This window comes from Tamandua tetradactyla, chromosome 1 (assembly GCF_023851605.1).
Source record: "Tamandua tetradactyla isolate mTamTet1 chromosome 1, mTamTet1.pri, whole genome shotgun sequence".
NCBI classification, from domain to species: domain Eukaryota; kingdom Metazoa; phylum Chordata; class Mammalia; order Pilosa; family Myrmecophagidae; genus Tamandua; species Tamandua tetradactyla.
In genome coordinates, this window is record NC_135327.1 from 146,268,848 (window position 1) to 146,296,068 (window position 27,221).

At 33.2% G+C, this 27,221-nt stretch overlaps 2 protein-coding genes across 2 annotated transcripts in view; one reads left to right on the top strand and one right to left on the bottom strand.

Moving 5' to 3' along the window:
- COG5 (component of oligomeric golgi complex 5) overlaps positions 1–27,221 on the bottom strand; it is a 429,771-nt gene that overhangs the window by 299,735 nt on the left and 102,815 nt on the right. The gene's annotated exons all lie outside the window — the stretch shown is intronic.
- On the top strand, positions 17,908–19,209 carry GPR22 (G protein-coupled receptor 22). The gene has a single exon (XM_077164453.1). The coding sequence runs from the start codon at positions 17,908–17,910 to the stop codon at positions 19,207–19,209; it is 1,302 nt and encodes a 433-aa protein (XP_077020568.1).

Genomic DNA, 27,221 nt, shown 5'->3' on the forward strand with positions numbered 1-27,221 from the left:
CATGCAACAAACAGAACATACAAGGTGATGTCTTAACTCTAATCACATGGAAAATTATACTAAAGTTTCTACATTCCAGTTAAAATACAGAAATAACAATAGATTTTTAAAAAAGCAGAGACAAACTATTACTATCTACTAAAAACACACCTTAAAAATAAAGATACAAGTGAAAAGTAAAAGGCTGAAAAAATATGTATGACACAAACCATAATCAGAAAAAAAGCTATGTAATTTGCCAAGTTTAACATGGTAACATGATTTCACAAATCATCAAAATGTTTTGAATTTTTTGTAGATGGAAAATATCACTGGAAAAATTCAATATTATTCTTGATAAAAATTCTCAACAAGCTAACAACAGAAGGATACTATATCAATCTGACTAATGGCATCCATGATTAACCTACAAAAAACATACCTAATGGTAAAAGACTAAATGCTTTTTCCCTAAGATCTACAGCAAAGCACTGATGGCCATTTTCAAAGTTCCTGTTCAGAACTGTACTTGTGATCTTAGCGATGGCCATAAGGCAAGCCAGAAATTTAAAAAGTATATAGGTTGAAAAGGATGCCATAAAGCTCTATTTATACAAAGATCATCTGTAAGAGGAAAGTTATGAGGAATCAAAAAAAGAAGCTTCTAGAATTAATAAGCTTAACAAAGTGACAAGATTTAAATCCAATATACAAATATTAGCAGTATTTCTATATTCAAGCAAAACCAAAATTAGAAATATTATTGATAATGACATCAAAACATTTTATTGAATCCAGCTTTGTCCACCTGACACAACATATGTAAGACCTATACACTGAAAACTACCAAATATTGCTGAGAGAAATTAAAGATGAGCTAAATAAACATAGATATATACCACATTTTAAGAATCTGAAGACTCAATCTAAAGATGTGAACATTCCTCAACTGATGAACAGATGCAATTAAATGCCAATTAAAATCCCAGCAGTTACTTGTCCAGCTTCCACAAAGGATAAAGTTAGCTAGGAAGAGCACAGTTAATACTCTGACAACAGCAAAAACAAGGAAAAAAAAAAAGACCAAACAATCTATGAATACAAACTTTTATTGAACCCATCAGAATTGAGGTCACAGGGCAATCAACCAACCCGAAATCTAAGAAAAGAGAGGTGCTTTGAAGAACAGATGAAATACGAGCACTTGAGAACCTGAGGAAGACAAAGCTGGACATCAGTATGAACAATTAAGTTAAAATGCTAAATTGCTAAAGGCTGAGTTGGGGCTAGCAAGAAAATATAAAACCCATGAGGGTCACAAATACAAAGGAAATTCATACCCATTTGCAGTTTTTTCTTCACAGTCTTTACCAGGTGCTCACAAAAAAGACAGTGGAAGGATAAGCAATGCATCCCTCATGGTGTAGGCTTGAGAGGCGGGTGGGCAACAGCAGCTACTGAGAGAAATGAATGAAGTCCTGCCTAGATCCCTTCTACCATCTCTGATGTGGGGGAAGGAGGAGAGCCTTAAACCATTGAGGAAAGGACACAAACCTGTTACCTTTTGAACACTGTTGAAAACCCATTAGAGAAGGGGAAGGAAACAGAAAAAAAATTCTATACTCCTGTGGGAGGAAAAAGAATGCATCCTACAAATGGAAGTAGGGAAAGGACACTGAGAAATCCTCATTCCTGAAATCCAGGACATTGCCCATTCTATGATGATACATATGTTGCCATATTCAGTACAGTAATGGATCTAGGAAATGGCAGCAACATGGTCAGTACAGGCTTGACCAGAAGCTTGAGTCAACCGCACCAGAGAACAAAACAAACCCATATCATAAGTGACACAGATTATCTGACTGGCAGCTACAATTTATTTTCAGAGATGTTTTCAATCTTCTGGTCTGTAGACTTTCAAGCTGTAGATCAAAAGGCTGGGTTACTGGCAACAGCCTAGTTAGTCAAGGGTATTATTGGTTATAGCTATGAGAATGGAGTGGAGTGAGCATGTCCACTTTCAGTTTTTTATAGCTAGCACTGAGGATGACAGCTGTAACAACACAGTGGATACCAACAGTTATTAATTTGATTAATATTCCAATCAGTAAACCAGGCCCAGATATTTACAGCAACTTCTGTGAATAGAGGGCGCCAATGAAGCCACTGACTTTCTTTCAGGTAGCAAAGTGAGAGATAGGTTTTCCCCAAAATGGGTAGCTGCAACCCCTTCATGCAAAACAAAGATGCTACTAAGGCCAAACCACTACACCCCTGAACAAACTACTTCCATTTAACCAACGAGGTCTATTAGGCCCTTTGCTCATCAGTCATCATTTCATGATTAACCAATTCAAATTGGAACACAAAACCAGAAAGTAACAGACATCTATAGGTTAGTTTAACAAGAGCTTGACAATAAGCCAACAGCTTCCCATCTTTTCAACAGGGGTATATTTGGTGGCTGGATTAGACAGATAGCAGTAAGTCAAGCAGATGGCACTGATGTACTAGGAAATGGTTAAGTACTCCAGTAGCCACCAAGTCTTTAACTCAAACTGTGACTTTCTTCCTGGGATTTTACATTGTTTTTGCTGTATCACTGTGGAGGAGACAAGGGATCGCCTCTCTCCATACAGCAGTCCACGAATAGAAGAATCTCCTCTGGACTTTGAGTATTCACAAAATACGCACATAAAAAATATCAATACCAATTATACATTTAGTAGTGGAAATAAGAACAATACACCAAACAAGTCTAAAGGCTCCCTGCATACTTTATCATTATTGAAATTTGAGTGCTTTTATTCCCACGACAGGAACATAAGGAGTTTAGTGCACACACATAGAGACTACAGCCATAGTTGTCAGAAGACATTATTTCCTGACCAGGGGCATGATGAATACTGGGTAGTAATGGAAGCTAGTCTGCAGGGGGGAAGACATTCTTCTGCTTTGGCTCCTTCTATTTTGGATCCTTACCCCAGGATTGGAGTTGCTGCCTTTCTCATGTTTCTCTAGGTTCCTTCAAGTACCTGGGCCTAAGAGCCTCTTATTTTGCCCCTGTGTCTGCTCCTGCAACCCCATCCTATATTCCTCAATGCCTTCTGCCACTATTGCCACCTAACATGTTCTTCCCACAAGATGTGGTAGGTTGGTGACTTAGGCACCTGTATCCAAGAGAACTATAAAAGCTTTAATTCCTCCCCTCTCTAAGATTCCCTACCATACTTGACTTTTTTCTTAAGCAGCTAAGATTAGAGGAGAGAGGGAAGGAGGAATCAGGGAACACAGAGCAGCTCTGCACCAATAAGCAAGGCTTTGCTTTTACATTCGATTTCAAGTGGCTACCCACTCGGCCTCAATAAATGAACTTATAATTTAGTTTCAGTATTTAGTCAACCCAAAGCTCCATATACTCATTGCTGACACCTCTTATTTTAGCTTTGGAGACCCCTAGATTAGCCACAGCTATACAAGCTTTAACTTAGCTCCCTGAAATTTGCTGCCTCATACATGTAATAACAGTCTTTCCTCCTTCAGCCTAGGTATAAACAAAAACAAAAGCACCATTTGAGCAGCTTGGTTTAATCCTACTTCTTACTGCCTAGCCCTTAAAAATTCATTAACAGGTAGATTAGTAGAAGACCCTTTCTTTCCATTCCTAACTCATCACTTAAAGTAAAAGCATTTGCTAACATATTGCATACTGCCTAACCTAGCAGATGAGAGCCCTTGTCATTTCTCTTCCAGAAGCCATGTCTCTGTCAACCTCACATCACTGTTGCCAAAACTGTCAAATATTTCAAACGGTTTGGACTTTACCCTACTTGCAAGCTAAAAACTAGTTGGTTCCTATTTCATGGATGCTTGCAGAAGACATAAGACACTTGGGTCAGAGGCAGAGGATATAATTACCCATGACACAGAAGGAAATATGAGCATCGTGTTGGTGACAGTGCACCTAGCCTTCAAAGTTCTCTGGACGATAGATCTGGGCAAATACTGTGTATACAATGGGTGTGAGTCACAGCCAAACAACACTGAACTTGGAAAGTTATTATTTTTACAGCAAACAAAAGCAAGTCTGCTCTTTGTATTAGGGAATCTACCTCATCTGTCAAAGTTGCTAGTTACAAAAATAACCTTGAGAAATGGCCTGGGAAAAGACCTGTCAGGTCTTTGCATTCTTGGCCTATCCAGCAAAAACATTCAGGAATGCTCAAGGCCCAAAGCAGACTGCTTCTCCCAGTATACTCCCATTCAGTATAATACTAGATGTCCTAGCCAGTACAATAAAGCAAGAAAAGAAACAAAAGTGACACAGATTGTTTGCAAAGAAGTAAACTATATCTATTTGCAGACAACATTAATTGTTCTATATAGAAAACATAACAGAACTTAAAAAAGAAGCTCCCAGGATTAGTAACATGTCAGTTTAATAAAGTTGCAGGATAAAGAGTCATACACAACATGAAGCTGTATTTCTATATAGTAAGAATAAAAAATTGGAAATTACAAAAACATTAGGTATTATTTCAATAGCATTAAATAATGAAATAATTAGGTACAAATATAAGAACTTTAATAAGACACTAATAAAATAAATCAAAGACCTAAAAATAATAGAGATACTATGTCTATAAATCAGAAGACTCAATAATATTAAAATGTCAATTCTCCCCCAACTGATCTATGGATTCCCTGACATTCCAATCAAAATCACAAGTAGGACTTTTTGTAGATATTAATAAGCTGACTCTAAAGTGTAAATGGAAAGACGAAGGAACAATAAAAGTCAAAACAATTCTGAAAAAGAATAACAAAGTTGGAAGACTCACACTACCTGATTTCAAGACTTGGAATAAATCTAAAGTAAATAAGACAATGTGATTATAGGCAAAAGAATAGACCAATAGATCAATGGAATGGAACAAGGAAGCCAGAAATAAATCCACATAAATATGAGCAACTGATTTTTGAAAAAGAGAAGACAATCCAATGAAGAAAGGATAGCCTGTTCAACAAATGATGTGGGTTCAACTGGACATCAACAAGGGAAAAATAAGCCTCAATCAATATACTACATCTATTTAAAAAATTAATTCGAAATGGACTGCAGACTTAATGTAAAAGACTTTTAAATGTAAAAGCTAAAACTATAAAGGTTCTCAGAATAAACACAGAAAACCTTTGTGACATTGCTTTAGGGAGAATCCTTAAATAAAATACCAAATGCACAATTCACAAAATAAAAAATATTAATAAATGGTACTTTGTCAAAATTAAGAACTTCTCTTAGAAAGTCCACTAGTATAAGAATGATAAGCCAATGCCACAAACTGTGAGAAAATATTTGCAACTCACATAGTTGACAAATGACATCTATCCAGAATATATAAGTATAAATAAAACTTGTACAATGAGAATTATTTTAAATGGGAAAAATATTTCAACAGGCACTTAATATACCTATGGCAAATAATTACATGAAAAGATACTCAACATCATCAGTCATGAGAAAAATGCAAACTAAAACTATTATGAAATTTCACTGCATACCTGTTAAAATGGCTAAAAACAAACAACAAAATGTAGGAGACCCTATATGGCTGGTAGAAATATAAATAATCATTTTGGAAAACAGTTTTCAGTTTTTTAGAAAGTTAAACATTTATTTTAGTATAAGACCTAGAATTCCACTTTAATTTTCCCACAAGAAATGAAAGCATATGTCCACCAAACACTTATATACAAATGTTCATAGTACCCTTAATTCATAATAAATAAAATTTGAATCAATTTACATGTAAATCCATAGGTAAATGCACACAATGGAATACCACACGGCAATAAAAAGGAATTAATTCTAACACAGGCAAAAATGTAGCTGCATCCCAAAAACTTTATACTAAATGAAAGAAGCCAGGCAGAAAAGAGTACCTAGTATGTACTCTAGAAAAAGTAAGTATGACTTATAGTAATAAAAATATGACTTACAGTGATAAAAGCAAAGCAATGGTGGTCTGAAACTAGAAGACAGCAAAGTGGTTCTGTAAGTATATGATGAAAACTTTGGGGATATTGGAAATGTTCTGTTATTTACACTGTAATGGTGGCTACACAAGTATGGACAGTTGTCAAAAATGTGTATTTTTTTATCTTATTGATATTATACCTCAATACAGTTGATTTTTAAAAAGGCAAAATGAAAATACATATTGTTAAAAGTGTATACAAATCCAAGGGAGCCCAGAATAAGAATGAGAGTCTTTAACCCCACACAGCTTAATGTAATGCCTAGATACATCTCAGAATGTATTAAGCAGATAACCAAAAAGTATTGGCAAAGTTCCTTAAGTGATGAGAGAAAAAAACATGGAACTATTAAACTTTACCACCGAACAACCCCCTGATACTATGTGAAACATTAGGAACACACAAATCAATAAGCCAAGCCCTTGATCTTGAGGCTTGCTCTTGTGAAGTTTACGTATGTAGCAGAGAAGCTTAGCCTACCTATAGGTATGCCAAAGAGTGACTCCCAGAGGACCTCCTTTGTTGCTCAGATGTGGCCTCAACTTTGCAAGTGAAACGACTGCCCTCCCCGCTATATGGGACATGACATCCAAGGGTGAAAGTCTCCCTGGCAGTGTGGATGATGACTCCCAGGGATGAGCCTAGCCCTGACCCCCATGGGATCAACAATGCCATCCTGACCAAAAGGCGGAAAAGAAATGGAATAAGGTATTAGTGGCTGAGAGAGTTCAAATAGAGTCGAGAGGCTACTCCAGAGGTCACTCGTATACAAGCTTCAGTTAGACATTTCTATCTATCGTAACTTGCCAACCCCCAACCCAAACCTTTCCTGCCAATCCTAAAGAACACCTGGGGCATTATACAATATTCAACAAAAGTTCCATGTACTAGGGTAACTTTCCAGAAACCCTACAACCTCCAGAAGGGTCCCTGGGCCAGATAAGTCCTGAAATAACAGATGAGCCAGCCTCTGTTTGTTTGCCCACAAACTCTGTACTCAGGAATTTTCAGTCCATAACTTAGAAAAACAGTATGGCTTACTTTTATTACTGGAAAAGGCTTCTCTGTGGCCAGCTCACTTGAAAAGCATTTTCCTAACAGAATGAACTGATTAGAAACTTACTGCCTCAATTAGATAAAGACTATCTAGACAACTCAGTTCTCCCACTTAACAGCTATGTTAACCTAAGCAAGAAAGATAACCTGAGTTACTTTCACCCCTATAAAATTTAAATAATTTTATTATGCAAAATCAAATGAGTATTTATTAGAAAGCTAACACTAAATCCTAAAAAACTGTCTCTAATAGGTGAAAATATTACACCAAAGATTGTATTTTCAATCAGAAATCATTTTGAGGATTATAATTTACATATTGTGAATCAATTAATGATGTCATAAATTAAGAAAAGGCCCATTCAGGGAATGGGAATTTGACCCGGAAGAACTGAGGGGCTGAAGGATTTTAGTGGATGACAAGTATCTCCCTGGGATGGGATGGGAGTTGAGCTTAAAAACAGATAATATCCAAGTACTTAGCCAGGAATTCTTTGAAAGCAGGAGTCTTACATTGTTTCTGCCTTCATTTCCTTACAGCCCCAATCCTATTTTTAGGAAACACATAATCCTTGATACATAGTAGGTATTCAAGAAAAGTTTATTTTAGGGAGGGAGGGAAGACAAGTGTCAGGAAATAACAAGAGTAAGGTTGTACGTCAAAATCAAAACTCATCTAATTTTATGATTTTTACCTCAGGCTCAAAAAGTGTTCTCTTCTGTTTTCTTTCTCTTGGGCTGTAGGCAGCATAGTCAGGTATGGACGCATTCTCAGTACATTCTTACTGTAATACGACAGCACTAACCTTCTCGACCAAAAGGGGGAAGAGTGAAATGAGACTAAGTGTCAATGGCTGAGAGATTCCAAACAGAGTCGAGAGGTTATCCTGGAAGTTATTCTTACGCATTAAGTAGATATCACCTTGTTGTTCAAGATGTAGTGGAGAGGCTGGAGGGATCTGCCTGAAAATGTAGAGCTGTGTTTCAGTAGCCATGTTTCTTGATGATGATTGAACAATGATATAGCTTTCACAATGTGACCCTGTGATTGTGAAAACCTTGTGTCTGATGCTCTTTTTATCTACCATATCAACAGACGAGTAGAACATATGGAATAAAAATAAATAATAGGGGGAACAAATGTTAAAATAAATTTAGTTTGAAATGCTAGTGATAAATGAAAGTGAGGGGTAAAGGGTATGGTATGTATAATCTTTTTTTTCTGTTATCATTTTATTTCTTTTTCTGAATTGATGCAAATGTTCTAAGAAATGATGAATATGCAACTATGTGATATTAAGAATTACTGATTATATAATGTAGAATGGAATGATATGTTAATATTTTTATTTGTTTGTTGTTAACTTTTTAAATTAATTAAAAAAAAAAAAAAAGACAGCACTGGTTACCTCTGGTTATCTTTTCTCATTTGGTGTTACCCTTTTGTTCCTAACATGTTAACTCTCATATTAAATGAGTTTGCAATTTTTGAATTATTAGTTTATAAATTCTAGATTATAGTTACAGTCTCTGTTAATAAAACAACTTAAATCCCTAAATACAGATCAGAAGATAACAATAATAAATTGCTCTATTTTACAAGCAGAAAGTTACCAAGAAGCATATTTTTACCTATTACTAATAACCTTTGAAAATTCATCCATTTCACTAAATGGATGCCCCAAATAGTACAGTGAAAGTTACTGGGCCAACAGTGGGTCTACACTCTATAGGGTAACTCTACCATTCGCTGGCATACACATAAAGAATGTCAGACGTCTTACAAAAGCTTCATATGTCTAACTAGCTTCAATAGCAGACCACCAAATCACAGGCTGTCATTCAGCTACTTTACCCAAAAAGCGCAGAACAATAACAGGACATAAGAGTGGACTTAGCATAGTTTTGTAAACATATAATATAGGTGATCAACTGAATTGGCCTCAGAGGACTTTAATTTTGCACAGTAACCTAAAGTAGGAAAATTATGTAAATAAAAAAGCAACAGAAAAGAAAGAGAAGCCAATGTTAAAAAAAGAATAGCAAAATAAAACTGTGATTCTTTGAGTAAAGCAGAGAGAAAAACTCAACAAAGTTCATAATATTAAAAGAAGTGAAAAGGATATCAAATCAGCACATTAGAAACTGTGGGGGAAATAATTTGGAAGAGGATCTAAAGGAGTATCAACAAGACAACTGAAGGAAGTTAAACTATAGTAATAGTTACAGAGTCCAAAATCTAGATTCAGACAAGAAAATGGAAATAAATGTCATACACTGATTATTTTTATAATGTATTCAATGCTGGAAAATGACAAATACACAGTATAAAAAAGAAAAATGAAAAATGTTAAATGCCCAACTTAGGTGAGGTAGAGAAGGATGGTGAAGAATGCTTTATGGAACTTTCTGTGTTTATACCCCACTTGATAGAAGTTTCAGTAGATGGTCCATTTATATTTTCCTAGAAAATATAATGGGGGAAAGTAATTTAACGTTGAGAAGTTAACTGAAATTCGTGAATTGACTCTTAAGAATAATCTTTTCTTCCCTGTGTTCCAGTAGCAGAGAAAGCTGAGAGTTAACTAAGCCAAATATTTATCAAAAAAGCACCCGAAAAAACACTATTTAAAAAATTAATCTAAGCAATTAGAAAACTGCTTTTGCATACACACTTTGCAAACAGTTTCAGTTCTGATTAACTGATGGTATTTCACAAGGTTTTGTTCTTTACTTACAAACTTAAAAGAATCATCAAAAATGCATAATGGAACTAGCCACAAATTGGGTAACAATGATTTAATATGAATAGCGTAATGTAAATGTGATTAATAAATTAGTTTTTCACAGTCACAGCTGTCAAAACTTTAGGGAGGCAAATGCATAAAATAAAAAATCAAGTACTCCCCATAGGAATTTTGGAAATAAAACAGATATGCAATCAAAATGACTATAGATAGAAAGGAAAACATAATTTATAAAAAGGATTTCAATAATTATCCATTTGGGGATTAGAATCATATTTGTTGCTTGGTTATCACTGGGAAAACTAAATTGCACAAATTATCTATAAAATTATTTTTGAAAGTATAAATTTTGGTATAAAATCACCAGTGGTGGCATTTTCAAAATTGGTATCCAATATGAATACAAAATGTATTAAATATACAAGTGTTAAACTCTGCATTGCTATGGAAACCAATATCTTTGTAAATTCTGACATATGTAATTTGACTTTTTTCACAAAAATAATGTAATCTGATTTTCAATCCAGTGGTTTATATATTTGCATATTTCTTAAAAACAGGGGAATTACGACTATTCTACTAAGAAATACAAGTACCCAGCAATCACCAAAACAAGCTTGCAGTTCTAAAAAGAAATAAAATTAGACTGAGCATTGTATGTGTGCCAGTTTGAAACTGTCATGCACCCTAGTAAAGCCATTTTCTTTAATCCTCCTTCAATATTTCTGGGTGGGACCTTTTTTTATTATTTCCATGGAGATGTGACCCACACAATTGCGGGTGGTATCTTTTGATTAGGTATTTTCCATGGCGATGGGTCTCCACCCATTGAAGGTGAGGTTGCTTACTGGAACCCTTTAAGAGAGAACTATTTTACAAAAAGCTTTAGTGCTGACCACACAGCCAGGGAACTTTGGAAATGCAGAAGGAAAACACCTCCGGGGAATCCTTATGAAAGGAGAAATCAGGAGAAAAAGCTAGCAGATCTCCCTATGTGCCTTCCCAGCTGACAGAGATGTTCTGGACTCATCAGCCTTTCTTCAGTCAAGGTAACTTTCCCTGAATGCCTTAGTTTGGATATTTCCACAGCCTTAGAACTGTAAACTTGCAACTTAATAAGTTCCCCCTTTTTAAAAGCCATTCCATTTCTGGTATATTGCATTCCAGCAGCTTTAGCAAACTAAAACAGCAAGGAATAAATAATTTTTTGTAGCACCTTGAGTACCACAAGTCACTTGTACAGAGAATACAGAGCAATGTCCATACCTGAGCTTTTCTGCTACCATTCATTCTTCCAGAGACCCCAGATCATTTTTCCCAAAATAATCTGAACATAAGTTAAACACATTTGTCTCACAGAAGTAAAAATAAGTAAATAAATACAGCACAGATATATACTGTCACAAAAAGTAACAAAGCTATGTTCTGACTCAGAAAATGCTTTACTTGCCAAATGTCACATAACTAATAAGTAATGACTGAACCAAGATCATCAATTCTAAGTCTCAAGTACTTTCTTGATTTTCCAGAGAAAGAGCACACTACCTGCCAAGAGTTTGCCAAGTTCTAACACTGGCTTTGCTGCTAACTCACTTTGACTATTTCCTGTCAATAAAATTCTCTGTGCCATGGTTTTCTCTATGTGCTGGTTTGAAACGATGTATGTACCCTAGAAAAGCCATGTTTTAATCCTAATCCCATTTTGTAAAGGCAGCTGTTTCTTCTAATATCTATTCAGTATTGAATGTTTGAAACTGTAATTAGATCATCTCCGCTGAAATGTGATTTAATCAAGAGTGGTTGTTAAGCCGGATTAGGTAGAGGTGTGTCTCCACCCATTTGGGTGGGTCTTGATTAGTATCTGAAGTCTTATAAAAGAGGAAACATTTTGGAGGATGAGAGATTCAGAGAGAGCAGAGCAGAATGACATAGCCATAAGAAGCAGAGTCTTACCACCCAGCAACCTTTGGAGATGAAGAAGGAAAATGTCTCTTAGAGAGCTTCATAAAACAGAAGGCCAGGAGAAGAAGCTAGCAGATGATGCCGTGCTCACCTTGTGCCCTTCCAGCTGAGAGAGAAGCCCTGACTATTTCCTCATGTGCCTCTCACTTGAGAGCGAAACTGTGAACTTTACTGGCCTTCTTGAACCAAGGTATCTTTCTCTGGATGCCTTTGATTAGACTTTTTTCTATAGACTTGTTTTAATTGGGACATTTTCTCAGCCTTAGAACTGTAAACTAGCAACTTATTAAATTCCCCTTTTAAAAAGCCATTCTGCTCCTGGTACATTGCATCCCAGCAGCCAGCAAACTAGAACACTCTTGTTCAGAGAGATGTTTTGACAATAAATAAAAGCAAATACTTGAATTTTTGGCAGAAAAGCACTATATATACAATCTACTATGTTAAAAAATATTATTCCTCCTCACTACAAATTTCCCAATCCAAACACCAACTCATACTATTAAGTATTTGCTGGTGCTAGTATTTTGCTTAAAATAGCACTGTGTGTGCATGTGCACACATGTTTCTGTGCACATGTGTCTGTGTGCATGCTTTCAATATGGCTGGCACTCTAACAGAATTCTTCTTTCTAACTTTCAAAATGCACGATAACAGCACAATATTCTCATTTTAGCACTACCAAAGCCTTACCACCCAAAGCTGTGCCAAAAATTTGAGAAATTCACAACAAAATCTTCCATCACATAATTCTCAACTTCTATAGAAATGCAACACAAGAATCATACATTACTTAGCTATTCCCCTGTGAGGCTTAAACACAACCAGTGAAAAAATAAAAATGCATACAGTTTTTAAGAATTATAAAAGAATAATTCCAACTGGAAATACAAACCTTAGTATAAAGTATTTTTAAATGATGCTAATATTCCTAAAATAACAGAATTACGTGATGATTAATATTCTAATAAATCAGATATCTGCAATATATCTTCTATTTTGTCAGCAGATAGAATCCAGTCACTTTATAAACTCAAGTGTAAAAACAAAAATTCTCCTCTAAACCTCTGAGATGAGAAAACTATTTATAGGTAGCCAAAGTTAACTGAAACCCTTTTTAAAATTTATTTCTTAAACTCATTACATATACCATTATTTTATTCCTTTAGAAATAGATCTTAAAATTTAGCTTTAGTCTAACTTATGAAGACATAACTAATTTATTTTTTCCTTTACCATATATATTTATCGTAACATTACATATGGCTACAAAAAATATGTAAGGAATAGCAGCCAACTAAGAAAAGTGTCAGATTGAAAATAGAAAAAAGCAGTTGAAGCAAAATATTATGGCAAATTATCAGTATATACCTACGGAATTAAAGGGTTACCAAAGGTGAAGACTGAATTGTAATCTCTAAAAGTAATATAAATGATTAAAGTTTTATAGAGACTATACTAGTGGAAATGTAATTTTTAAAAAAATGTATTTTATGATATAATCATCTCAGATCTGATTAATATTCTGAATGAATGAATAAAATGAATGAATATCCAAATGAATGAATACTGAAGTCATAACAATGTTTGATACCTTGAGATGTTCACAACAATTGAGAATACACGGAGAAGATGACTTGAATACAAACAAACTAGTTGAAATTCAATGTGGTTCACAGTAAAGATACAGTGGTTTTCTATTTGTAGAACAAAGAATCTCAACCAAAAACATATATATGGCTAAAATTTTCCCAAATGCAATTATCAAGACTTTAAGAAGAATAACATACTTTTTACTATGTGATTATTTCTTGCCCCCTCTCACCTCCCTGCATTCTTAAATGTTTGGCATAAGCATACAACAAACCAGAATAGAACGCATATTTTTAAAATACTAATTTACGCATATTCTATTTAAGAACAACATACAACTACTTGTAAATTTAGCCATTTCAAAAAGCATCCTTATATAAAACAGTGAGGGGAAAATCCCTGCTATACATATGAAGCACAGTTTAAGCCCAATACAACTGACCAATCAAAATTAGTGAATACGCTGCATCTCTCTGCAGTGGAGAGAAGCGACAAGGTAGGCTGTCATTCTGCAAAAGCTGCCCAGAACAGGCTTTCCTCTGAAAAGCAGTGCCGTTCCTTTTTAGAAAGACTGAAGCTAAATGTTGTCTCTGGAGACAAGAAGGCTTCAGTATGTTAAATTACTTTCATTATGTATTTTCAGATGCTTATTGATTTCACAGTTGGAAGAGTGAGAGACTGCATCAGCCTCTAAGCAGTACTACATGTTCCATACATTAGCAGCACTGCTGAAACAATGGCACAGTACAGACACATATTTTCATTAAGGTCATTTTCGAAGAGATATTTATGACCCTCTTCCCCCAGTCCTCTACTAACAAGTGAACAAAATGAATCAATCAAAACTGGAAATGCTTCAACTACAGCAAGAATTTGTCAAATCTTTAGCGGAGGTAAGATGTGTTCCTTATTATAGCATACAGCTGCTTTTGAACTGGCATGGGGTAAAATTACTTTAAAATTTTCAGCTTAGATTTTTAAGTTTGTTTAATTCTACTTATTGCTAAACATGTTTTTTTAAGATCTATTTCTTTAAGACATATTTTAAATGTAATTTTTGAGGATGTATTGTGAATATAAGGAACATTCTTTGCTAATTTAATATGAAGACATCAGCTTTTAAGTCACTTCAGACATATTAAATATTCTTAATGTTTCTCAAGTGTTCAAAAATGTTTAGATTTCTTTAAAGAGCTAGATTTGCTATTTACCTATTAAAGATTGCTCAATTCTAGGATAAGTTTATCACTGTGACTGTCCATTAAAAATTATCTAATATGCAGGTTACATTTTTTGCATTACTTTCTACATTTCAATCACATGGAAAATTCATCAATGGAGATTTATTATAGAATTTGTCTTACTTAGATAAATTCAACCATGTGCTAATAATTAAGCAAGATTAAATATTCTTACAGCTGAAAATGCTGTTAATTACAAAGACACAAGGGAATGGCAGTATGTTTAGTATATGCTAATTGCTCATAATCTCTGAAAATACAGATTTAGCTTCTAAAATGAGGGGAGAAATAAGTAAAAAAAATACAGCTTTTCTATCATGGTTATATTTGTAATGTTAACTTTCTTGTTAAATAATATATACAATCCTTGTTAGGAAAAGGGAATATTTTACTTAAAGAAATCTTTAATTTTATGCATATGGTTCTTACTTTAATAATACTTTTTACCTGTTTTGATAAATACTATATGGTTTTAAAATAAACAAAACTAAAGCAACTTTCAACTAAATGAAAATTACCAGAAATCCTCTTTCTTAAATATTTTTTTTTCTTTTTCATAAGGACCCACATCAGCTAATTCAGTATTTACAACTGACGATATGAAGAATGCAACTAACCAAGCATCACTAACTGTCTGAGCCATGAACTGCAGGATATCCTTATACACACGATTTTAACACATTAAGGAATTAAAACCAGAAATTAGTCTACATTACTGCTGGGATATAAAAAAATCAACAGTATTCTAAGAAGACGTTAGTTAAAATAGCCACAAAAAGAAAAGCAATATGACTGTAAAAGCCTGCAAACAAAATGGTGAGCATTTTTGGAAGAAGAAATTATACCTCAGTACACCAGAACTGTGGAAGCTACTAATTACTGAAGAAACAATGAAATGTGAAATTCCAAATGGACAATGTACATACTTTACCCCAGCAAGCTAAACGAAGCTTTAGCAAGTGTTTTCTGCACTAAATACTCAGATATTCGTATCAATTGATATGACTAATGGATTTTTTCATCTGAGGTTATGACAAGTTATGTATCCTCTTCTAATGAAAACAAACCAAATTAAATAGCAGATGGTTTTTATCAAAAGAACACGGACTGGATTTATAATATAAAGCAAATTATATAATCAAGAAATTGTTTCAAAATAATGAGAACTGCTATAGAAACAGATTTACAATTGTAATGAAAGAATGTCTAAATACATTTTAGAAGCTAAAACCTTATGTTTCCCTTTTTGTTTTCACATATTTTGGAAAATAAAGAGACGCTATCATATATTCCCTCAAAGGGAAACATAATTTCTATCATTTGAGGAAGTTTTCTCTTGATCACGACTTTTTAAAGCAAAACAAATAATATTTTATGTACTAGTCTTTAAAAATGCATCAGCCAACTAAATCTCACAATTCATGCAGTTGAAGTATTGGAGAGAAAATGAAAGAATTCCTACAAGACATGAAATAAAACACAGCTACTTCACTGTTGTCAGGTGAAAAATCATGTCAAATATCTGTCAATGACTGTCATGTCAATTTGTGAAAAACAACCATAGTGAGCCAAAAGGCCCATAAGGCAACAGCAAACAGGTAGGTCAGAATATGCATGCACCCCACCACACTGTTAAATTTTACAAAAGAAAAAAGCCTTGCTCTAAAGGCAATGTATTTTAATTATCACCTAATGACATTTCTGCTTTATTTAACTGTAAATCTAATTGATGTGACAAAAACCTGATGTTTAATCTGTCAGTTCAGAAAATTCGGCACACTTAAAATTACCCATTTCTATAGGATTTCAGTTTTAGCTAAGACCATCACTTGAATAAACATGTCTCTAGTGATGCTTTATACTATTCTCAAAAGAAATCAATATTATCATTTGTATTTCTGAAATATTATCCCCATAATAACATATATCAGTAATACTGAATCCTAAAATTCAACAAAACTTTCATCAAGTGAAAGGTTAAAACATATTTTGAAAATGAGCTTTCATAATTTATATTTCAGTATGATTTTACAGTTGAAATACTATACTTGAAATGTGAAATATGGTTGGTTGTATGATTTCATATTTTAAGCTATATATATTGATTACTGAGATCTTCAATCCAGAAGATCACACATACTTTCATAAATTACCCTCAATGCTGATATAAGAATTTTGAACTGCCTGAAATGGAAAAAGTATTTGTTTTTTAAACTGTCCTCAAAATCATATACTGATGATTTATACAAAAGGTTTCACAGACAATGTTCAACTTAAAAAGCTTCCTCAAAAAATGGACTTTAGATACTCCTTTTCCCTAGAATTTCATTTGTTTTTACTTTTAAAACACTGTTTAAACAAACCACTTGAAAACTGACTATTTCTCAGAATGATATTATACTTCAATTTCCTTTTTCCATAAAATACAAGATGGTGTAGTCACTAAATAAATGATTTATAGGGTTGAATTAGTACTCTTTTATAAAGCTTTGTGGCTTATTTTTACTTTAACATAATTTCCTTTTCCTTCCAATTTTTATAATATTAAGATTGCAAATTATAAAGTTTAGCTAGCATTTCACAGCCATATATCATTATGATTTGTCTATTTCTGTAAGAATAACTCCAAATACCCCCAACCACACTACTTCTGAGTATGAATTTCAATTAAGAATATGGATAGAATAGTTTAAAATAAACTGGGACAGAATAGTTTAAAATAAACTGATGCTCTGTATCATTTATCTATTTAAATGAACACATGTCCTGTCTTCTGAAATCTCATGGCAATAATTACGTCTATGCTAATTATGCTAGAACATATTAAAATAGTATTTATTTCCCACCAACTCACAATACTTTTAAATGAAATTTTAAAACAGTTGGCTTAAAATTAATTTGCATATGGAAAGTTTTTTATGCAAAAATTAAAAAAATTTATACAAAAAATTTTTATACAAAAATTTTCAAACAATATAGTTTGAAAAACTCAAATGAGGAAAATCTTTTTAGTATATTAAATAATTTTGCATCATATGGGAATAATCCCATGTAGGTATTTCTTCAAAGGCAGAACCCAATTTTCTTTTACATCAAAACAATGTGACCTTGATGTTTCTTAATTTTATACTTCTTCCATTAAGAGTTTACAACCTTAAAAATGAAACTAAGTATAAAATAAAGAGTTTTTACAAAGATCACGTTTTATGCAAGTCATTTAAATTGTCAAATACCAAATAGTTTATTTTATTTCACTTTCTAGGGAAAAAAACAACTGCTGCAAAAGAATGTGCTTTTCTCCCATTCTGGAAGTCAACATGCAGTCTGAATCTAACATTACAGTGCGAGATGACATCGATGACATCAACACCAATATGTACCAACCACTATCATATCCATTAAGCTTTCAAGTTTCTCTCACTGGATTCCTTACACTAGAAATCGTGTTGGGACTTGGCAGCAATCTCACCGTTTTGGTACTTTACTGCATGAAATCCAACTTAATCAACTCTGTCAGTAACATTATTACAATGAATCTTCATGTACTAGATGTAATAATTTGCGTGGGATGTATTCCTCTAACAATAGTTATCCTTCTGCTTTCACTAGAGAGTAACACTGCTCTCATCTGCTGTTTCCATGAGGCTTGTGTATCTTTTGCAAGTGTCTCAACAGCAATCAACGTTTTTGCTATTACTCTGGACAGATATGACATCTCTGTAAAACCTGCAAACCGAATTCTGACTATGGGCAGAGCTGTAATGTTAATGATATCCATATGGATTTTTTCATTTTTCTCCTTCCTGATTCCCTTTATTGAGGTAAACTTTTTCAGTCTTCAAAGTGGAAATAACTGGGAAAACAAGACACTTTTGTGTGTCAGTACAAATGAATACTACACTGAACTGGGAATGTATTATCATCTGCTAGTACAGATCCCAATTTTCTTTTTCACTGTCATAGTAATGCTAATCACATACACCAAAATACTGCAGGCTCTTAATATTCGAATAGGCACAAGATTTTCAACAGGGCAGAAGAAGAAGGCAAGAAAGAAAAAGACAATTTCTCTAACCACCCATCATGAGACTACAGACATGTCCCAAAGCAGTGGTGGGAGAAATGTAGTTTTTGGTGTAAGAACTTCAGTTTCTGTAATAATTGCCCTTCGGCGAGCTGTGAAACGACACCGTGAACGACGAGAAAGGCAAAAAAGAGTCTTCAGAATGTCTTTATTGATTATTTCTACATTTCTTCTCTGCTGGACACCAATTTCTGTTTTAAATACCACCATTTTATGTTTAGGCCCAAGTGACCTTTTGGTAAAATTAAGATTGTGTTTTCTAGTCATGGCTTATGGAACAACTATATTTCACCCTTTATTATATGCATTCACTAGGCAAAAATTTCAAAAGGTCTTGAAAAGTAAAATGAAAAAGCGAGTTGTTTCCATAGTGGAAGCTGATCCCATACCTAATAATGCTGTAATACACAACTCTTGGATAGACCCTAAAAGGAACAAGAAAATAACCTTTGAAGACAGTGAAATAAGAGAGAAATGTTTAGTACCTCAGGTTGTCACAGACTAGGGAAATGTCTAATTTTCACCAAATCTATATTCAGATGAGTTTCACATTTAAATTGTAAAAATGAAATTACTGCCAAATAGAAGAAACAAACATTTTAAGTATTGGTTTATGGTGTAAATTTTCAATGTAAATGTCAATTAGCTTAAATCATATATACAATTCTTCATTAATTAACGTATTTGTTGCATGGCAGTTTGTTGAAGTAATACCATGTGTATATTTTGTTAATAGTATGTCCACAAAAGATATTCATGTAAGTCATATTTTCTAAAGAATAAATGCATAGCCTTAAAACAGTGTACAACTTTAAAACATAACTGACACAGGTATCCTTGATTTTTTTTATAAAGTACATTGTTTATAAGCCACAACTAAAAAATAATATATATAAATACATATATATATATGATGAATACTGGAATAGCATTTTAATATAAAAATTAAAATCATGGGTTTGAAACAATTAACAGTCCAGGATTTCCTGTAACACTACACTATGTTTTCCTGGATAATCCACCTGCTATAATATTTGATGCATCAAAAAAATGAACTATGTATGAAACTTTACTATTTCTCTGAATGTAGAAAACTGTAGGATTAATGGGGATTCTAAAATTCCGGTACCAAAACACAAACAACCTGTATATATACAGAAAGACAGGGAATATTTGAAATTCAAGCTTATCATAATTTAAAGTTTCATTTTCTAAAACCAAGGGCACTATGCCTGTAATATATAATGAACCAACAATAAAGAGAAGGAAGAAAACTAGAGCAAATAAGCCTCTTTCTTCCTTCTCTACATGACTGATACAGTATATTAGTAAAAATCAGTGCATTAAAATGAACTAATTTCCTAAAGTTATTCAACTCAGCCTTTCTCTGTAATAGATGATAACTATTCAAGTCTGAATACCAGAATAAAACAAACAAAAAAAGACGTTTTATCACTGTAGAAAAGCCTAACAAAGCCGACTGTTTCTAATTTTAGATACATAGCAACTTCAGAGTAATACAAGTTACACAATGTTCCTAAACTATCATAACTCCCAAGTATCTCAAAATATGGTTCTATTTCCCCTCTGATATTAATTGAAGCAACAATAAATCTTTATATTTTTCCTACTCTGTTCCATTTAACTTCAAGCATTTCTCTCCAATCCTCAATTCATGCCGAAAAACCTCAAAATTACTAAAAGTAACTAAAGAGTCTCAGGATTGGGAATTGAATATCAAATATATACATATGTATTTCCAATTGTTATAATCTAACAAACTAACAATGAATGCAAATACTGCATTATCAATCAGCAATAAGTTACTTAAAATAGGCAAATACTTGTTACCTTATAATTGGCTCACAACTTTTTATTCTATTTTTTAACACTGTATTCCCTGAATCAAGTAGTAACTCATTTTTACAAGAAAAAAATACTTAAAACAATTCAATAATGTATCTCTTTTATGTCATCTAATCTAGTTTACTGAATAATCTAATCTTTGGGGAAGTGAGCACCATGCAACAGCTTGAATCCACTGAGGTTACATGGCAAATTAAACAGTGATTTATTTTTGATAATAATGCTAACAAAATGTCAAATCCTGGCAAAGTCCCAGTTTCCTTCTGCCTTATATTCTACTGCTTTATGGAATTAAAGAAATGCTTCAATTTTACAAAATATAGCATAGCAAGTAAGATTTTTTTTTTATACTGAAGAGAGAGTAAGACTTCATGGATAAAGAACTTAAGATTTTCATCCAATAAATATATTTGGCATAGAGTATTTCTTAATATCTTCATTAAAAATTTTTTAAATAATTAATTTATAACTTCCAAGCATAAAATTGAATTTTTCAGATTTAGTTTTACAATCTTAATAAAAATAAGACTATTTTTAGAATTTTGCTATTAAGAAAAAATCCTTTGGGTTTTAAATATTTTTAATCATCAAGTCTATAAGCATCCCAAAGAACTCAGGTTAAAAATAAAGAGATTTCTAATATATTTACTTAAACTGCTTTCAGGCCCTCTATAATAAATCTAAGAAAATTAGAAGTAAATGGCAAATATTATACCATTGCTTTGTAAATCATTATTTCTATACTTGACATTGGGGCAGAACATTAATAAGGATTTTTGGCCACCTGTAATGATCTTTCAGGCAAACAAAAGTGTATATATTACAAGAAAGAAAATTCACACTTACTAAAAAACTTCTAATAGCATGTTAATGTACTGAATAGTGCATGATATGCACAAAATACTTGTGTTAAAAATTCAGCTTTTAAAAACAAGTCAAGGGCAGGCCACGATGGCTCAACAGGCAAAATTCTCATCTGCCATGCTGGAGACCAGGATTCGCTTCCTGGTGCCAGCCCATGAAAAAATAAAAGTCAATATGTTTGCAAATACCAACCTTAGTTTAAATAAAAATTTTCTATTTTTCTGCCCAGAGACTACATATTACATAGATATCAATTTCTACACAGTTTATAGGGTCAGTTCTTCAAAATAATAGAAATAAGAACTATTATTTTAGAAGCTAATGAGAGACAGACTCAACAAGGTATGGAAATACTTATGTGCTTTTTTGTTTTGTTTGTTAATTTAAGGAGGTTAATTAATCCACCAATTACTACCCAACAGATGTTCAAACCTATTATGAAAATTGAATTATGTACTGTTATGCTTTTTTAAAAACTGCCACTCATAACAGTTCTGTACTTCTCACCCACAGTAAGCCAATTTTTAGGTATGTAATCTAATTTTTCATCCCCCAAATAAAATTATAGCCAAATCTCAGTTCTATGAACATTAAAAATCAGACTCATTCTTTAATTGAGACTAGACTTAAAGGTGGAAACCTAAAATTATAAGAAAATAGGCCCCTAGGAGGGCTTTATTCCATGAAGTAATTTCAAGTTTACTTTCCAAAGTCAATATACTTTTAGTTTTATTATACTTTATGATTAAGTAAGCTTTGTAATTAATTAACATTTGGGTTCTTACAATGTAGAAGGAAGGCATGACAGCAGATACTTTGAATTATATGAAGTCATCACTATCAGGAGCTCAAAATCTAAAATCAAGGTATTTAAAAGTATACTAAAATCTGTAAGAGAAAGCAGGTTGTGGTAAATGCTTTAAAAGAAGAGTAAGGTCATTAATAGATTTAAGAAAGTGATTACATTAGATTCAAGAACAGCATAAACAAAGTATTATTAAAGAAAACTAGTGCAGTATGCTCTGGAAACAGCACATTGTTCTCATTAGGAAGAAAGTAATACAACATCGAGTAATTGATCTGGAAACTTAAATTGGAGCTTATAAGGTAGAAGGCTTTAAATAGCAAGCAGAGAAATCTGAGCAAGGTAATAGCATGATTAGAAATGAGCTTTAGAAAAATTAACACCAATATGTAGAAAAAATTGATTGGGTAAGACAAAAGATAGGAGGCTGCTGCCACTACTTTCAAAAATAATGAAAAGCATGGCAAACTGCGATTCAGTAGCTCTGCAAAGGAGTAGGAATGATAAGTCAGACAATGTGAAGGAACAACCAGACTTGATTAGGACAGCTGGTATATGAGACTGAAGAACAAAAAATGGCAGATATAAGGAGAACAATAAGAAGCTAGATTATCCTCAATGATCTTAGGGCTATTTAACTATGACTTGTATAAAGTATGTGGATAGCAAGGGCAAAAACAAAAAGAATTTTTTTGGCAAAGCAAAAAATTCAATTAAGTAGAATAAGTTACATTATTCAAGAACGTTCTAGTTATTGGAAACTCAATTCAAACTGAAATTTCCAAATTGTTGCCTTATTTAAATTGTTCAGGTTTTTCATTAAACGTTGATATTTTCTCCTTAGTAATTTTTTATTTACGAAAAAATGATAAACATTCAATAGAAAAAACACCAAGCCATATAAAGTAAAATAATAATAATAATAATCCTTTGATTTTTTTCCTGTTAATAATTTATTATGAACATCCATCCAGGTCATTAAATACACATCACTCTCATCCTTTTTTAATGGCTACATAAAAATATTTTTAAGAAATAAAAAAATGAAAAACAGCAATATTTCTAAAAGATAATCCTGAAAGGTCAAATAATTATGCCTATTTCTGCATTTAACTAAATAGCCTCAAGATATAGTTCATCATCATCTTGAAAAAGGAAGTTAACTTGGCAACTGTTTTCTGAATGTAAGGAAGAAGCAAGGGAAAAAATACATTAAATAATAATTGCTTTTCTTCCTTGCTACTAAATAAAAAGAGAAATTAAAAATAAAGGAAACTTTCGGAGGCTCTTCTCTTCACAACTTAGAGACAGGCATTTACTTATATAAACATAATTTCATTAAGGGAAGGGACACTGCACCTGTAGTGAACTTCAAGAAAAAATAAATGTGAGACAACTAACAAAAAAGTTAAGTATAAAAGGAGCTCAGGCATATGAAAGAGAGAAAAAATAGGGGATGATAAAATCTAATGAGTCAGGGAAAAGACCTCCAACACTCAGAGATTCTCAGCTCTTAAAGAAACACAAGAGAACACAGAATTGTGAGTCAGAGTTCACAGAAAAAAAAACGAATACCTACTTGATGCCTGATCTTTTCCTAAAATGCATTCAAAACAATAAAAGAAAATTATAAGAAATGAAATCCCAGTTAACAAACTCCGTAGATTTGAAATACAACAATATACATAACATACGAAGAATTAAGTATTAGAACAATTCACAGTGCTTAGAACAGAGTGGTGTTAAGATGCAGAAACAAATGGAAAATTGTTAATTACTAGAACAAAACTATCAGCTTTTAAGGAATATTCATTTTCGTAGGAGAAACAGAGCTGGGCAACTAAAATACAATGATATTTCTTCACTTCTTGCTCATATTAAATAACGTGAAAATAATCCTAAGTAGTTATATCTTATTCACATTTTATATTTAATGGACCTCTATTACCTGCATACACAGCTTTCAATCATGACAGCTCTGTACCTCCACTAAGAAGTGGTAAAAAGTGCTGTCATTCCTGTCACTGCCACCAATATCAACTCCCTACCACTAACAAACCCTGAAGTATTAAGTAAGATAAAGGAGGAGAGCTGCATCTTACTGGGGTTGGGGTCACTTACCTTACCCTGCTTCCATGTAAGCAATATATCATACATATAAGAGGTATTAGCCAGCCAGACAGACAGAGCATATTCACGAAATACTCAGGATGAAAAGGAAAAACAGCAGAAAGGATGATCACATTATGGGGAATTACTTTCCCTTGCAGACAGCTGTAGACATACAAATATATAGCAGATGCATCAGAAAATTTTTTTCAACTTAATATAAATTGTTTTAAATGTTACCACTAATAATCTTAGAGCAGCTAGAAGTAAAAACCTAAAATTGCGGAATTGCAACCTATACCAAACTCTGAAATCTGTTCTACAACTAATTGTTGTAATGAGCTTTGAAATTTATTGCTTTTTTGTTTAAATTCACAAAAAAGAAATAAAAATCAATTCTGATGATAAATGCACAGCTACACGATGATACTGTGAACCAGTGACTGCACACTTTCGATGATTACATGGTATGTGAATATATATCAATAAAAAATTTAAAACTAAAAAAAAATGTTATCACTAACAAATGAGAGTTCTGGCCACACCCTAAAAAAATCAGTTAGTAATATTACACACATTCTTATATGTCACATATGTTGGGTACTGATGGGTAGAGGAGAACCAAAGACACATATTTAGCTCTAATATTATTAATTCCTTAGGAAAGGTTTAAATGTGATTATTAAATTTATATATTCTACAATTTAAAGTTTTCTTCTCAAGTCTTAAAAATTATACCATCTTTCAATATTGATTTTTTTCCTCACTCTATCACTTCTGATAAGCAATGCTGGCAAACTGTAGCTACCTTCCCAAACCCGTCTCAAATTAATGATACAATTAAAATCTCTAATACTAATACAATTTTTTAAAAAAGTACTTGATACAATATTAGTAGAATTAAAAATGAACAATTTTTAAACTTCTGACCCTACTGTATCTCATTTAAAGAGAATTTCTCAAAATGTAGTCCACAATCAGAATACTCTATGGTACTTTTCAAATACCAATTCGTGGGTTTTACCTCTTGCATACTGAATCAGAATATGCAGCCTTGAAAAAATCTACATTTTAAAAAGTACAATAAGGTGAGTTCTGTGCTAAAGTTTCAAAGCTACGACTTTAGGTATTAGAAGTTAGACTATGCGTCAAGGTGCCAATTCAGGTAACTAATATATGCAACAACAAAGCAGCAGCTCTGAAGTCAATTCAGGCCATAATGCCTTCTTAAAGAATATTTTTAAAACTTACTTTATTTTCCTATTTTTTTTTTGACACGGGCAGGCTCTGGGAATTGAGCCCAGATCTCCGGCATAGCAGGCGAGAACTCTGCCACTGAGCCATCGTTGCCTGCCCAAAACTTACTTCATTTTAACCAATAAAATTTTAGTTGAACTGTACATACTATAGCCCAGCCGGACATGAACTTCCTCAAGATTAAAATTTTATTTTTTAAAAAGAAGTTATTTCAACAAAAAGCTTATTTATAAAGTCATACACACTGAAAAGATAAGATGATAAATGCAAAAAATGACAACATAAAGTGTTATTACTTTTATTTCACTAAAACAAAATCTTCAGTTAATTACAAACTTGAAGTTACTTTCTGTTATAAAATCATCACATTCAGAACAGAAAGTAAGAGCTGTCTTTCAGCATTTTTGTTCATTTCACTTTAAAACTTCTATTAAAACATAATACTGGTGGTACTGGTAGCTCAGTGGCAGAGTTCTCACCTGCCGTGCGAAAGTTCCAGGTTCAGTTGCTGGTGCCTGCCCATATGAAAAAAAAAAAGTAAACATAATACTGGGTGGGCCATGGTGGCTCAGCAGGCAGAGTTCTTGCCTGTCATGCCAGAGACCCGGGTTCGATTCCCATTGCCTGCACACGCACACACACACAAACCAATACTGTATACAAAAGACATGAATTACTTCTAAAGTGAATTTTGGATAAAAATACTGATAACTATATTTTGTGAATCTTTTGAACAGATGTCATTCAAATTAGGTAAATATCTTGAGTCAAACATTTTTCCTTTATTATGCCATCAATAGGATTTATGGATATTCAGCTACTCTTATAAAGTTATGATATCTTTAATTTCTGGACATCTTTTTTTTCTGTTTTAACAGTTTAAGCAACACTGATATTTGATAAATACCTCAATTGGTACTGCTGAAACATTACTGTGGAAATAGTTACCAATCCTTTCACTAAAAATTATTTCCATCTACTTTGATATTATCTTCTCTTATAACTTTGTTGCTTTTTAACACTTTCATTAATTGAACCAAAGAACCAACCATGACAACTTAGTATTAAAAATGGGATGCTATGGCACCATGGGAGAGACAATACCTTCCTGATCAAAAGGAGAAAAAGAAATGTAACAAAATGAGGAATGAGGCATCAGCGGCTAAGAGGGTTCCTAGAGAGTCAAAAGTCTATTGTGGAGGTTACTTTTATGCAAGCTTCAACCAGATTTTGCTAATTGCTATGGTTTCTGAAACCCCAACTGTCATGGTCAGGTTCATGTGTTAACTTGGCCAAGTGGTGGTGCCTGTTTGTCTTGTTGGGCAAGTGCTGGCCTGTCTGTTGCAATTAAGACATTTCAAAGAATTAAATCATGATCACGTCAGCTGCATCCACAGCTGATTCCATTTGTAATCAGCCAAGGGGAGTGTCTCCTGCAATGAGTGATGCTCAATCTAATCACTGGAAGCCTTTTAAGGAGGATTCAGAAGAGACAGGCTCTCTTCCTGCTTTGGCTGGCAAGCCTCTACTGTGGAGTTCATCCAGACCCTCCTTCAGAATCACCGGCTTCACAGCTTGCCCTGCGGATTTTGGACTCTGTATTCCCACAGTCACAT